The following is a 14,891-nucleotide window of genomic DNA, read 5'->3' as shown; positions in this document are numbered from 1 at the left end:
TCAACAGTTGACCAAGCTCTCGGGCGACCGACCTCTAAATACACATACCTTCCCTAGGCACCTGAACCCTTAAAGGGAACTTTTCACCAACCCGGGCGACCGAACACACGAGTTCGGGCTACCAAACCTATGACCGGGCACCCGAATTTACAAAGAAATATTTCTGACTTTAATTCGGGCCACTGAACTCTAACTCGGGCGACCAAACGTCTTTAAAGACCTTTTATGACTGTGTCTGTTTGTACGACCGAACCAAGGTTCAGCCACCCGAACCTCGTCGAATTAAAAAAAGTTTTTAACTAAGGTAAATACGGGTTATCTTGGGTTAATTATGTTTAAACATTTTTGAACTTTTCTAATAGTACCCAATAGGTCCCAAATGGTTATATTTTTTACCTAGCCTATATATATGGGTTCATTTGTGAGAATTAGTGGGGGATTAGTAAAAATCATTATCCAAAAATTCTCTCTTTTAAAAACACTCTTATTGTCCAAATACTCTCAAATCTTCACTTCATTGATATATTCTGAGTTTGTGAGAGCATATTTAGAGTGCTTGTGATTACTACACTTTGCTAGAAACTCTCATTTGATTTATTGAGTGTGATATTATTTTTGGGGAGTTTAGCTTTGGTTTATCCCATAGATTTTCATACTATAAATCTTGTATTGGGATAACCTAGTAAGTTTAGGATATTTGCATTGTTATTGCAAGTGTCTAATAGCTATGTTTTTGGTTGTGCAAAGATATTTTCAAACAAGTAAAATATTTTCAAACTAGTAGTGTGCCTATTTTATTGAAGAAAATCTTCTTAAACTAGTTTGATTATCTGATTCATATATTTGGAATACTGATTTGCTATTGATTTGTGTTTTGCTTAAATTCCAAGGTATTTCTTATTTAGAACACTCTTGAACATTATTGTGATCATATCTTGTTGAGTGTTATTTGCACATATATACACATCACTGAGCTTACATTAGCTACATTGTTGATGTGTATGTGATTGATTAAGTATACTGAGCCTATTGGGGCACAAATCTGCTTTCCATGAAAGCACAATCACTGTACCAATTGATTGAGTGAATATTGTTGTATTTCCAAGCGTGGCCTGAGGTAGCGGTAATCCAACCCGATAAGGATTATGTAGGTTGAGATCAGCCTTGTATTAATTGACTTAGTTGTAAAGGTTGAGGTCAGCCTTGTGGTAATTGACTTGGTTTGTTTAGGTGTCGCTCCACCCATTTAAGTGAGCAATTATAGTGGTAATCTTTGTTCTTGTTAGCCAAGGCGGGGACGTAGGCACAGTTGGCCGAACCCCGATAATATATCATGTGTTTGTTTATATTTCTGCATTTTATATTTACCGCACGTGTATGTTATGGTGTGAATGATGCGTGTGATTTAATTTCCACATCATATTTATCTGCGCATTTGGAAATTGAATAGATAAACCCTAGGTTGGGTATATACTACTGTTGGATAAATTAACCTAAGAGATAAATTTTTTAAATTTCCAATTCACCCCTCTCTTGGGAATACACCAAAGCTAACACATATATATTTATATACATATTTATAATTTTACTTAGCAAGAAATGGTTTTACGTTAAATATATTTTGTTTCTTGCATATGTGTTTAAATGTTATATCTTTGTTGATCAACATTTATATGCCTAAATACTATTTGAAAAAGGGAGAGAATTTTTTTGTGTGCTTAATTGCCAAAAAGGTGGGTAAGTGTTTTACAAAATGGGGGAGTTCTCCTTGCTAAGTCTATTTTTTAAATTACCAAATTTTTTTTCTTAACTTAACCCTTTTGTTGATGCCAAAAGAGGGAGAATTTTTTTTCTAAGCAAAATGTGAAAATGTTTTTAAAGAGGGGTAAATATTTTTGAACAGGATAAACATCTGAGCTGCATGCATGTCTGTGCTTTAATGCCTAAACTAACTGCATTTGGTAGAAATGTCTTCGTTTGTGAATATGCTTGATCTATATTGCCTACTTTTCACTTATGCATATTCTTAGGGGGAGCATTTTTAGGCTAAACCTCATTTTGCTCTAATGTGTTTGTCATCATCAAAAATGGGGAGATTATTGACTTTTTGAGTTCGATCTCTGTTTTGATACTGACAAAGCACTTGGATTTAATGTGTGTGCCTAGTACTTGAATAGGTTTATGATTCATATCACACACATGGAAGAGGATTAATGGAATCCTAGACGAAACTTAAAGCTCGCGTCATTCAGCATTTTCCATGCACAAAAGCAAAAGAAGAATGAGATATTTATGTTTATTATAAATGCATTTAATTATTAGGTCTGTAATAATAATAGTTTGTAATAACTGCATCGCATGCATGATAAGGATTAAATGCTCAAAAGGCCTTAGAACGACCATAGGAACCATCACCCTTCATCACACAGGGTTGATGAAGCACAGAGACCAAACAAAACTTAAATGCATACTTTTAAGTGGTCTCGGTCGACTGAACCCTTGGCATTATAAATGTCTCGATCGACTGAAAGAGGTCAACACTTTGACCAAGCCTTAGCTGACCGAACATGTTTTGAGCATATCGTCCATGGTTGACTAAAGCTGAGATGTGACTTTCCTTACCTTCCTCAACTGACCGAATTAGTTCAAATTGACCTCACTCGACCAAGTTCAAAACTCAGCAAACTGAACCACTCACCGGGTGACCGAAATCACATAACTTTGGAAAATCGCCTGGCTCAACCAACTGGCCATTGGCCATGGTTGATCAAAATGGAAAATCGCCTGTAAGCTATTATGGGTGTTCGGGTGACTGAACCTCTTGGGTTGGCCATTTTTTATCGCAATTAACTGAGATTAAATTTAATTAAACCCTATTAATCTTTTTCCAAAAGGACCCCCTTGTCCCTAATGGTTATTTTTTTATAAATATCTATATACACTCTCTCATTTGTCTTAATTAAGCAGAGATTAGCATTATAATTAGCAAATATTTTCTCTCTAACATTTAAGCTTAATTTTACTCTCTTTTCATTTTCATTTGAAAGATCATCCTTAAAAGAGAGCTTTGATTTATTTTCTTTTACTCTCCTCTTTAGCAAATTCATTGTTCTTGAGGATTGTTTAAGAAACCTATCATTTGGGCATTTGTTTGTGTTTTACAAAAGCACTTTACCCTTACTATCATTTAGTTCATTACTTTTGAAAATCATATTTTGAGAGTAAAGTTTGCATTTCTCCCACATCTCTTTGATAAATATTTTTTTTGGAGAAATTGTTCATAGTTTGGATATCGTTGCACATTCATTGTGAGATTCCAAAAGTTTATTTGTGTTTATTGCTATTTAAGCAAACCCTAGCTTTCTTATACTATATTTTTTAGCATCATTTTTAGAAGAAAGCTTTTGGAATTTCAAAATATTTGAGATAGCATATATTTTTCATATCTCACACTTCTTCAAAGATCATAAATATTCATTTGGGCATAAACCGTGTTGAAGCAAAATTTTAGGTTCTCCTATGTCTTGATTGAAAATATTTTTGGAGAAAATTTTTATTAAGGTTAAAATCTTTGAGCACTTCATTCAAAGATTTTATTTGAGAAAATACCCATACTCATATTGAGCTTTATTCGTTATCATTTGTGAGTGCATTGATTACATTATGCTTATTGTGGTACATATCTGCTTAGTGTAAGAATCATATTTACTGTACACAAATATTTGATAATTTGTTGTATTCCTGACGTGTGGTCGAAAGAGAGAGACTAGCCCTGTGAATAGTCTCAAATTGCTTAGATTCAATTAGGAGAGCACCATATTTTCTCAGACCCAGTTAGGAGAGCATCGGACTAGTTCAGACCCGATTAGGAGAACTAGGTGCACCATCTTGTAAGGTGTTGTATTCGGTGTTGCTCCACCCGTTAAGAGCAATTAGTGGAATCCTTGAGCTGCGGCCTAAGACGAGAACGTAAGCAATATTGGCCGAACCCCGATAACATATTGTGTGTCTACTTTTAATTTCTTGCACTTTATATTCCTGCACATATATGTTATACTTGATGTATTGTGAATGCTACGCATGATTTAATTTCTACACATTATATATATCTACACAATTGGTATATGCTTAGAAAGACCCTAAGTTGTGTATTACTGATGTTGGTTTAGTTGAACCTAGGAAAAATATTTTAACATCCAATTCACTTCCCCCCCCCCCCCCCCCTTCTTGGGTATACACCAATTCCAACAATGAGGCAAAATAACAAATCTAAACAAAGTTATTGAGATGACATGACATTGCTATCCACATAGTGTATATTCTTGGAAAATTTACCGAAACGTGGTCAATGGTGCAAGACACTCAACCATCACAAATTGTGTTTGGGTTTTGTTAATTTCTTGCTCAAATTCAAAAAGGTTACCCCCTTAGTGGTGTGTTAGGGGATTCAGCCCTTATAATATGGTACCATAATTAGGTTAAGGCATAGTACCATTATATTGTTGTATGATGGTGTTTTGGAAAATTTCACATAAAGGCCATATATATAGGTATAGCTAAGGGTTGAAACCTTAAATTAATATTCATTAACACAATGGAGATTCATAGAGGATTTGTGGACATAATTGGGCACATTGTCAAATCATATAAATTGTTGTATTTCTTCTAGTTTCTTCTTTTTTAAAAATCGAACTACACGTATATGAACAACACTAAGCTATACTACACATCAATACCAAAGCACTAGATTCGTGTAAGAATTTATAGGATTTGCATCTAAGTTGCAACAACAATAAGTGAGGTGAAGACCAAGTTCGCCAAGCTCAATGGAAAGGAAAACTTTATCCTGTCAATTAAAGACATGGGTAATTGATACGTTGGTTAACATGGGTGCTAACAAGAGAGAAACTAGAAAAAATAGATGAAGATTCCTGTCTAGAACAAGAATACAACATTTTTCAGAACTACCTAGTCCTATTTAGGAAATTAAGTCATACATATGGTGGAAGAGAAAATAGCAGCTATAGGCAGAGGTTAAGATCCTTCATTTAGAAAAAGAAATTTTTTGTTTTCTTTATGCCTTAGGGATGAGATTTGAATTAGTTTAATCAAATTCTTAGTAATTTTCATGAAGTGTATGTAAGGATTAAAGACGAAGATAAGGTGTGATGTTGTCCTCTCTTATTAATTACTTATTTGAATACTTGATCATGACATTACTCTATAGGAAACATATAGTATGCTATAAAGAGGTTCTTAGATAGGATTCTGAAGTTAAACGAAGCTAGAAACTCAACAAAGAGGACCATAAAGCAAAAGGGTTGGTTACCAGTTTGAGCACAGGAAAAGGAGATCGAAGGTGAGGGACAAGCATAGGAGTAGGTTTATATCAAAGCAAGGGTCAAGAATATTGAATTTTTCAAATGCAAATAGAAAGGGCACTACAAAAGAAATTGTCCATTTCTAAGAGAGGGAGAGAGAGAGACAATAAAAACCATCAAGCTCAACAAGTGTAGTAAAAGATAATTTTGATGACAAGAAACTTGTACTAATTGCTTCATGTAACAATTCATTCCATGATACATGGACTATGGATTTAGGTTGTTTTTTTATTATTGTTCATACAAGGAGTGGTTTAATAACTATAGGAATTGTGGGATTAATAGTTCTTAGAGATTATCATCCACATCTTGTCACTGGTGTCCATATTGTGAAAGTTAGAATGTTTGAAGGTATTGTAAAAACATTATGGAATGTTAGACATTCTAGATTTAAAAAAAAACATTGCATTCTCACAGTTATTTAAAGAAAGATCCCTTTGAACTTTTAATAACTTTGGGTATTGGAATTATGGTGTCAAAGAGTTATATAAATATCATGGAGAGTAAACGACTTGATAAAATCACATTGTCTACTAGGTGGTAAAGTTGAAGGCAATGTAACAAACACTTCATTAGATACCAACACAATTGTCACTATGCTTTGGCATACCCATATGAGACATGAGTTATTGGGGTGTGATGAAGCAAAGGAAATTATTAAAAATGTTGAAGGAGTGTAGAGCTTACTTTTGAAGGCATTATTTTTTTTATTTTATTTTTTTTGGTAAATAGTGCAATTTTAGTCATCCTCTTAAAAGTGCAAAAGCATTCTAGACCTTTGAAATGCTAACACTTCTAGAAGCATGAAGTATCGGTGTCCGATGCATATTGGATATCGACACTTGCCTAACACTTCCCAATACGCATACGACACGTGTTGGAAATTAATTAACTTTTTTTTTTTATTTCTTAACATGACTAAGGCACTTCCTAACATGGCAAGGACACTTCCAAGACATGTTTTACACCAGAACACTATGTCTTGTTGTCCCCTTTATTTACGAAATCCAAAAAAAAAAAAAAAAAAAAAGAAGTGTAGTGAATAAGAATCAAGAAGGTCTTTACATTAAGTAGATAGACTTTGGAGCCCTAGCACCACTAAGCTATCTTTATCAAGCACTATCAGACCTCCCAGCCTCCAAAATTCCCCCTCTCTCTAAAGCCATCGCTAGTTTGCCACTCCATATTAATCCCCCCCTTCTAACGAGCCATACTCATTGCCCATTATTTGCCATGTCCTTGAGTTGGTTTTTTTGTTGTTGGACCAATATTGTACAACATGAATGTAATTGACGATTGTGTAAGTGTAATTCATAAGAAGTGTAATTGATAATTTGACATAAATGGTGCTTATATTTCATTTTAAATCTATATTACCACAATCTTTGTCATCTAAAGGAAAAACATTCCATATATAATATATGTGTGTGTGTGTAAAGTATCCCCACCATGTCGTATCCTCATTTTTTTTTTTTTTGAAATTATCATATCATCGTGTCAATATTGTGTCGTGTTTGTGTCTCATATCAACATCGATGCTTCATAGTTCTAGACTATTCACACATATGTTTGGAGACCTATAAGGCTACCAACAAGGAATGGAGCTCCATCTTTGTTAACTTCATCAAGAATCACTCAAGCGTTTTCCAAATTCAAGCAATGGAAACTATAGGTTGAGAAACAAATAAGAAATTCAATAAAATGTCTTATGTTAGATAATAGATTAGAGTACAAGTAAGATGAGTTTCTAAGCTTTTGCATGCCTATGAGAATTTTAGGCATTTTACAATTTGTAGGACATCATAGTAGAATAGGGTGGTTGAGAGGATGAACAAAATCTTGCTTAAGAAGGGTAGGAGTATAAGACAACAAGTAGGGTGGCCTAAGAGTTGTGGTCAAATGTAGTCAACCCAACTTGTTATATTATTAACAGACCATCTTTTATTAAGTTATATGGTAAAGTGGCTAAGTAAGCTTTGGATTGGTCAAGAGGTAGACTCCTTGACGTTGAGGATTTTTTATTGTCCAATGTACATTCATAGTACTAAAGATATTTGATCCCAACTACCCTTAAATCCAAGAGGGCCAGTGAACAATTAGTTAAGGTTCGAGCTACAAGATCCAAAGGACAAGAAGGTGATGATAAGAAACTATGTCATTCTTAATGAGGCGACCATGCTGAAAGACAAAGAAAATGAATGAGGCAAAAAGGTTAGAAAGGAGAACCTATAGGTTCAAGTGCAGTTTGATAGACATAAGACCAATAACCAAAAGTATCATCAATTGAATAGCAAGAACAACAACAATCATGTCAACATAGTGTAACTGCAGACAGTCCCAACCCAAATGCACCACAAAATAAAGATAAGTGGAATGAATAAGTGGACTCATTGAACTTAGACTTGGTGAAACTTCCTAAGGGAAGGAAAATTGTGGGGTGCAAATGGGTATTCAAGAAGAAATATTATGCTTTGGCTAGACTAGAAGCAAAGGAATACTCTTATCATAGTTAAAGGATAAACTATGATAAGATGTTCTCTCTTGTCATTGTGCATACTCATATTCAAGTTAATTTTATTAGCCATTGCATCTTAAGTCGATCCAGAGTTAAAGCAATTTGATGCTAAAATAGCATCCTTTATCTTGATTTAGAGGATTAGCTGAAAGTTTTGAAGGAAGACAAGAAGGACACCAATGCTTGCAAGTCAAGAAAATCAATGTCTTAAAGTAGTCAATAAGACAATGGTACAAGTGCTTCAATTCATATATGATGAGTATCAAATATACTCATTGTGTCTATGACGATTGTGTTTACTTTAGAGTTTTATTTAAGGGTTCAATTGTCTTCTTACTATTATGTGTTGATGATATGTTGATTGTTGTCATAAATATGAAGGGTGTTAATTATTTAGAAATATTTGTTAAGGAATTTGAAAATGAAGGTTCTTAGTGCTCCAAGGAAGAACTTTGGGATGAAAACTCAAAGGGCTGGGAAAGAAAGAGAGCTTGGGTCTCTCAAATGATTAACATAAAGAAGTCGTTGGAGAGGTTATGCATAAGTAATGCTAAGCTAGTGTTTATCCCATGGCAAATCAAATTATCTTCAACATAATGTTCATAGTCAAAGTAGGATATGAAGGGGGGATGGCATGAGTAGTATATGCCAATGTTATGGGAATACTTGATGTATACCATGGTTTGTTCCCATTTGGATCTCATAACTATAGTTAGTATAATGAGTAATTTTATGGTAAATCTAGGCAAAGAGTATTAGAGAGCTTTAAAATGAGTTCTCAAATACTTCAAGGATATTGCAATTTTGCCATTGAGTTTGGCACACAAGATTCACGTTTAATTTATTGATACGTTGTAGCAGACTATGTAGGAATTTTAAATGATAATAGGTTCACAATAGGTTGTGTATACACTATAGACGGACCTATATGATGAAAATTCATGCTAAAATAACTTGTTGCATTATCTACCACAAAGGCAGAATATTGATAAAGGTTGAATGCTAAGGAGGCTATTTGATTGAATCATTAGTAATTAAACTTAACATACAATAACAAACTATTCATCTACATTGTGACAACTATTAAGAAATAGCAAGATAAACCACATTGCAATCAAATATTACAAGATACTCGAGTTGATATCTACAAATGAAATTTATCTTCTTGAGATGGCTACTAGGGAGGGCACAACACACATGCTGATGAAAGTTACTATTAAGGGAAAGTTCTTGCAATGGTTGGTTGGTTGAACTTACTATGTCAGTATGTTGGCAATTACTGAATCAGTTATCAACCAGAGGTAGAGATTATTAAGTTGGGGTTCATGTTCAAAAGGGTTATCTACTAAAATTCTGTAAATAAATGAAATATTATGTGTAGAGAATGAAATGTGGATCCTAAGAATTTTGAACACAAGACAAAGGTCTTGCAAGGTAAAATAAAAAACTAGCAGTTATAGTGGGTTTTATTAAGTGTTTTTTTTTTTTTATCATTATATTGTTTAGTGCTGACTAATTAAATTTAAGAACCCTAACCTCATAGATTAGTGGGGGTACGTGCAGGTCTTGTTTCAAAACCTTCCCTTTAATAATTAGCCTTCCTGGATACATTTATTTAGTCATGAAAAAAGTTCCAAGCAAGAATGATGTAGAGAGAAAAACAAAAGCTTATTTGGCTTCACTTTTAAATCCTTTTTTACCCACCCAAAAAGTGTCTTAGGCTAAACACAAATGACAAGAAAAAGATAACCAAAGGATTTATTGGCATATGATAAACAGGACTGTTTCTTCATCATCGATTTGCTGGCATTCTTCAATCACCACCAATGAATATAACAGTGTTTCCTTATCCATTCATCAAGTTAGGTGAAAAGTCTCTCTCTTACTTCTCCTTCTAGCAAAACTAAAGGAAAGCATAAGCACTATTGCAAACAAGTGCCGTATCACTACAGAAAGAAGGACATGAATTGCCAACCCAGACACAGAAATTAAAAAGAGAAAACAATTATAAGCACAGAACATTGACATGTCTCAAGAATATCATCTTCCCATAAGTCTTTTTATGTCAAATACATCAGCCCTACTGTGTGGTAATGGTATTCCTCTAAAATTATTGCATATTTCATTGTCGTTTTGTTTTACAACACGAGAACAGAGGTGGTTCCTCCTACATCGTGAGATTTGCTGTGGGAAACAGTTTCCGGCACTACTTCCAAATTTTTTATACTGCTTTTGTCTGCTTCTGCTTTGCTTCACGTAGCTCTAGCTTCATGCTGGACCCACCCATGTGGACCTGCGGTCACTCACCAGTGATAGACTACTGCCTAGTTGTTTTATTTTTCTTGTATTTGAGCTTTTTCTTTTACCGTGTATGTTGGAGGGAATGAGTCAAACCCTAAAATTTTGGAAGAATATCAAAGTTTATGTCAAGAGATTTATTGTTATACCAATCTTGCTCCTCAGTTTAAAATTTTAATCTTTCAAATACATCAAGTACCTAGTCTAACTCATTTAATTAATCTCATGTTTTTGTAGTCTAATGCATAAATTTAATTTTATGCGTGCACACGTGTAGACAATAAATATTGACGATATGAATAAAATAATCAAGAGAGCATATATATATATATATATACACACACAAACACATATCACCCATCAGAGATTGAACACACATTATTTAGTCTCACATTTTCAAAATTTTCAAAAAATTTTAAAATGGTATGTAGTTTTACACAAATACAAATATTGAAGATAATTTTTACTGCTAATTGTATGATTTAATTTTCTAAATCATTCATGCACTCCTCTTTTGAAATTTCATTTTGAGTGGTTATATGCGAATGCAAAAGGGTTTTTCCAGAATACTACGACCAAAAGGTACAGATTGAAAATTGCTTGGAATTTAATTAATAGTACATAAATGTATAATTAATTAAAAATAATTAAAAGATAAAGGAATTAGGAGTATGGAACCAAACAATAGCCCATGTTAGGTAGAAATATTAATACTGAAGTCGGTTTGACTATGTTCTGTGCAATGTTGAGCTCTAGTTCTTGCATCTGTGTTTGTTATATTTCAATTATTGACTTACCAAAGCAAAATAATATACAAATATAAATATATATTTGTTTATTTTATATATATATCAATTTGGGTATGTTCCCATCAGTGGAGTTATGGGAACCCTTCCCCACACAAAAATACAAAACCTTTATGGGACCATATTGGATGCAATGGCTTTAGGTGCGTGCATGTACGAAGATGGTCTACTGAAGGTTGAAGAAAGGAGGTCAGGAGAGACAAAGGGTCAATTTAAACAAAAACTGAGAAGAAGAATCTACCCTGGCTACAGGCAATCTTGGAATTCATGTGGTATATCCAACACTACTTAATGCTATGTAATTTAGAGACTCCTTGGATTCTCTCTCTCCTTCCCCTCTCTCTCTCTCTCTCTCTCTCTCTCTCTCTGAAGCAACTCTGGTTAAAATCTGCAGCCATGTTTCTTGTTCAGTACCAAACAGACAGATATCCTTCCTCCATACCAATTGATTAATCAATACATGCACCTGAACCTCACCATATCATCTCCCATATGCACAAACTTGAACCTCAAATCTAATTGGTGCCTCATTCTCTCCAACCCCTTCAACTCAGAAGCTGCAATGGCTACCAACACACCCAAACCAGCAAAACAGCTTGGAGAACTTCTCCAGGTGCAACAAGAACCATTTGTGCTAGAGGTTTATCTTCAGGAAAGAGGGTATCTGAAGAAAAGCTTAAAGTCAGGTGGTAGCTTTGTGTGCTGCCAGCCGAGTTCAGGCAAACATTTTGAGAGGTCAGCTAGCAGTGGTCCAAAGAGGAGCAGAAAGAGTGTCCTACACTGTTCAAAGATCCTGCGAGCTGTCTTTAACAAGCTTGTTTCTGCTAATAATCAGAACCAGAGGAAAAGGCACGCTAGTAAGGAAGACGGAAATTTTAGTGCTGCTGATCAGAGCCAAGTAGTAGTAGAATCAGATAGATTTTCCTCTGCTAGCAGCACAACAGTGTTCAATTCCTGCTTCGAGAGCGATACGGAAGACGCCTATTCTTCACTGCAAAATGACCACAATTCAGGTGCTGCAGACACTCTCAAAGCTTTGCAACTCGGCACTCATCGAGAAATTGAGATACAGGTACCATTTTTTTCTAACCTTCACATGTTCTAGGTGGAAATTAAGTAGATTTTGTTTAATGCCCCGAAGAGTTTTAAATTGCCGGGTTGATTTAATTTGGGTACTAACAAAGCAAACAGGCTGCCACAGATAGAAAACGCATATGGAGATTTGCAGAAGACAGTAAGCAACTCAGCCCTGTGTCAGTTCTAGAAGAAATACCTTCCAGTGAAAGTTCCCCAGCTCATAAAAGTAGTCAGTCTCTTTTGTCTGTTAAAAAATTTGAGTAGAACTAGCCAGTAACTTGCTTTCTGACCCTAAAGTCTTCTTCAATTTGTCCTTCAGATTTGGATGAAATAGCATTAGGAGATGGCAGAACAGGGCAAGAAGTGAACCAATCAACTTCTGATGTCATTTTCTCCAAGAAAGTACTCAGTGAAGATTCAATATTCTCAGCTTCTCTCAGGGAATTATTTCTGTGCACACCAATAAAGAAGCCAAGCTGTGGTGGGGTAGCAGAATTGCAAGAGCTTGCTTGGTTTGATCCTTCCTCTCAGCCCACAAAGTCCAGAATGGTTTTGCTGCAAACCAGGCAGCTTCTGTTAGATTGTGTAAGGGAGGTGGTGGAGTACCATAAAGGCAAAGGGAGACAGCGGCAAGGGGCTCGAGACTTCCAGGGGCCAGAAGAGATTGGGAAGCTCATCTGTGCCAAAATAAGGGCATGGGGGAAACAATCTGGAGATGAAACAAACATAACCCAATTGCTGCATTTGAATTTTTCGGCCTCAGCTGAGGAGTGGAATGATTTCAAGCCACAGGCCAGGGAAATTGGGATGCACATTGCAGATGTCATTTTAGAAGAGATCAAGCATGAGGTTGTTGTAGACCTGATGTATTTTTCCACCTCGAAATCAATGTCAAGATGATTTTTAATAGATTTAATAAATTAAACGGAATACAAGTATTATATTTGCTCTATCTTAACCTTTCTACCCCTTTCCTGTTTGAATACGATGGCTTCCAGATAACATGATGTGTTCAATCTGCTTCTTTCCTCCATATGTCAACTCCCTTTATACTTATTTTTATTTTTCCCTTTATTTTTTTATTTTGATAACAAAAATGTTTTGATCCTAAATACGTCAACTCCCTCCATAAGATCAAGCACAGTAATTCCCACCATGGGGATCCTAAACTAAAGATATATTTTTAAGTTGACAACTGGTCCTTCAACTCATACCAAACATTTTTCGAAGGAAATAGTCGATAAATATGATCATGGTGAACCATATTTACACACCCAGGCTCACCTAGAGGGAATCGCAGCCACTTCTCGTATGTCTGTGTGTGTTCGTGTGTGTGTGTGCGCGCCCGCGCATATATATATATATATATATATATATATATATTATATATAATTGAATACTGTATTCTACTTGTTTGGGGGGTTGGCCAGCACAGAGGCTGTTCAAGCCATAATCCCTAACTTCCCTTTTCTTTCCACAGGGAAAATGATACATCTGCCTTTCATTTAGACTCAGTGATGAATCATCGAGTTCAATGGCCTACTTCTGCACTTATCCGCTTAATTAATAGGATAATATTGATGTCATGCGTCAACTTTAATCAACAATTTCAAAAAATGAGTGCGTGTGCAGCATAGTTCCTTCTTTTTCCCTTTCTTTTTAAGCTTGGATGTTGATGTTCTAACCACCGAGTATAGAACAGATTTTAAAAAGATGAAGACATGGAGTGTGTCCATGCTTCTGCATTTAGTGTGGAAGTTGCAATCGGCATATGCGCAGATGGCCTTAGGACCTGCCCTTGCCTATTATGCCTCGCCAATTCATCCTCCAATATTCTAAAGCACTTTCAACCAAAGAATAAAGGGAAAAAATATATATTATTTTTATTATTTTTATCACGGCAGATGTTTGATTACCAAAACATGTTTTTTTAATGCTAACACTACTATGAATGTAGCCAAAAAGATTTAAATATGCTTATGTCTGTGCTTGTATCATGCGGCAACCGAATGGTTGAATGCCAAAGATGTGATGGGAATGGCTAGTTTGTATCATGTGGCAATCATATGGTTGAATACCGAGATGTGATGCAAATGAGCAGTGAAATTCATAAATAATGAGGGTCATTACAAGTTATCTGACGACCAAAACATAGATTGGAAAAGTGGAGGGTATCTGTTGGGAGGAAATTGCACGAGCCTAACAATTCTAGGACTAGGGGATGTTGATAAATGCTTGTGGTTGGCATTGATTTGTCATGTCCAGGTTGTAAATGCCCATGACCCCCCACATAATCAAGGAAGTTGGAATAGCCTCATGGCCTCGATGCAAGCAACAACACTTGGTATAGGCTTATGATCATGTGAATAAGGGAGCTCAATATTGACAGACAAACCTCCACGTGTCCAAAGGAGATTGATGTTAGCCCATGACCTCCACAGGAATATCTACTTAAATTCATGATCTTTATGTGACTATGGATGGTCAACAAAGGTCTATGCTACTCATGCTCGTGTTTAGGTCCAAAGGATCATCTCAAATTAAGACCATGTAAAATGTGATTAGGTCCTTGGGACCCCTTGCCCTTCTCATACTTCCCTTGGATTAAGCTCAAAGGACCACATAAGTTCACCTTAGAGAGAGTGATCGTATCTAAATGACCACCTCCGCTCACTTTTTAAATGATTAGCTAATTTATACTATTATAACATTGTGACTTACCTAGCATGCAACTTCTCTCCCAAACAAAGGCAACACTACCTCAGCGAGAGAGTGGAAGCATCTACTAGGGAAAAATTGCATGAGCCTAACCTA

General features: G+C 35.4%; 1 protein-coding gene across 2 annotated transcripts; it reads left to right on the top strand.

The window, feature by feature from the left end:
• Window positions 1-11,183: 11,183 nt before the first annotated feature.
• LOC131162486 (uncharacterized) lies at window positions 11,184-13,029 on the top strand. Of its 2 annotated transcripts, none has more exons than XM_058119025.1 (3): window positions 11,184-12,072; window positions 12,192-12,303; window positions 12,397-13,029. In XM_058119025.1, exons 1-3 carry the CDS (start codon window positions 11,461-11,463, stop codon window positions 12,975-12,977), a joined length of 1,305 nt encoding a protein of 434 aa, XP_057975008.1. In that variant the 5' UTR covers window positions 11,184-11,460; the 3' UTR covers window positions 12,978-13,029. The 2 variants fall into 2 exon arrangements, with proteins under 2 accessions (XP_057975008.1, XP_057975007.1); XM_058119024.1 differs by having other exon boundaries at window positions 11,306-12,072; window positions 12,192-12,306.
• The last annotated feature ends 1,862 nt before the right edge of the window (window positions 13,030-14,891 follow it).

This window comes from Malania oleifera, chromosome 8 (assembly GCF_029873635.1).
Source record: "Malania oleifera isolate guangnan ecotype guangnan chromosome 8, ASM2987363v1, whole genome shotgun sequence".
In the NCBI taxonomy this organism is placed as follows: domain Eukaryota; kingdom Viridiplantae; phylum Streptophyta; class Magnoliopsida; order Santalales; family Ximeniaceae; genus Malania; species Malania oleifera.
The sequence above is the reverse complement of the archived record's forward strand: the minus strand, read 5'-3'. Positions and strand labels throughout refer to the sequence as shown.

Excerpts from the sequence above, each read along its gene's own strand:
- LOC131162486 (XM_058119024.1), top strand. The coding sequence starts at position 11,461 with ATGCACCTGAACCTCACCATATCATCTCCCATATGCACAAACTTGAAC. Across the intron at positions 12,073-12,191 it reads ATCGAGAAATTGAGATACAG|GCTGCCACAGATAGAAAACG; the intron begins GTACCATTTTTT and ends CAAAGCAAACAG. Across the intron at positions 12,307-12,396 it reads TTCCCCAGCTCATAAAAGTA|ATTTGGATGAAATAGCATTA; the intron begins GTCAGTCTCTTT and ends TTTGTCCTTCAG.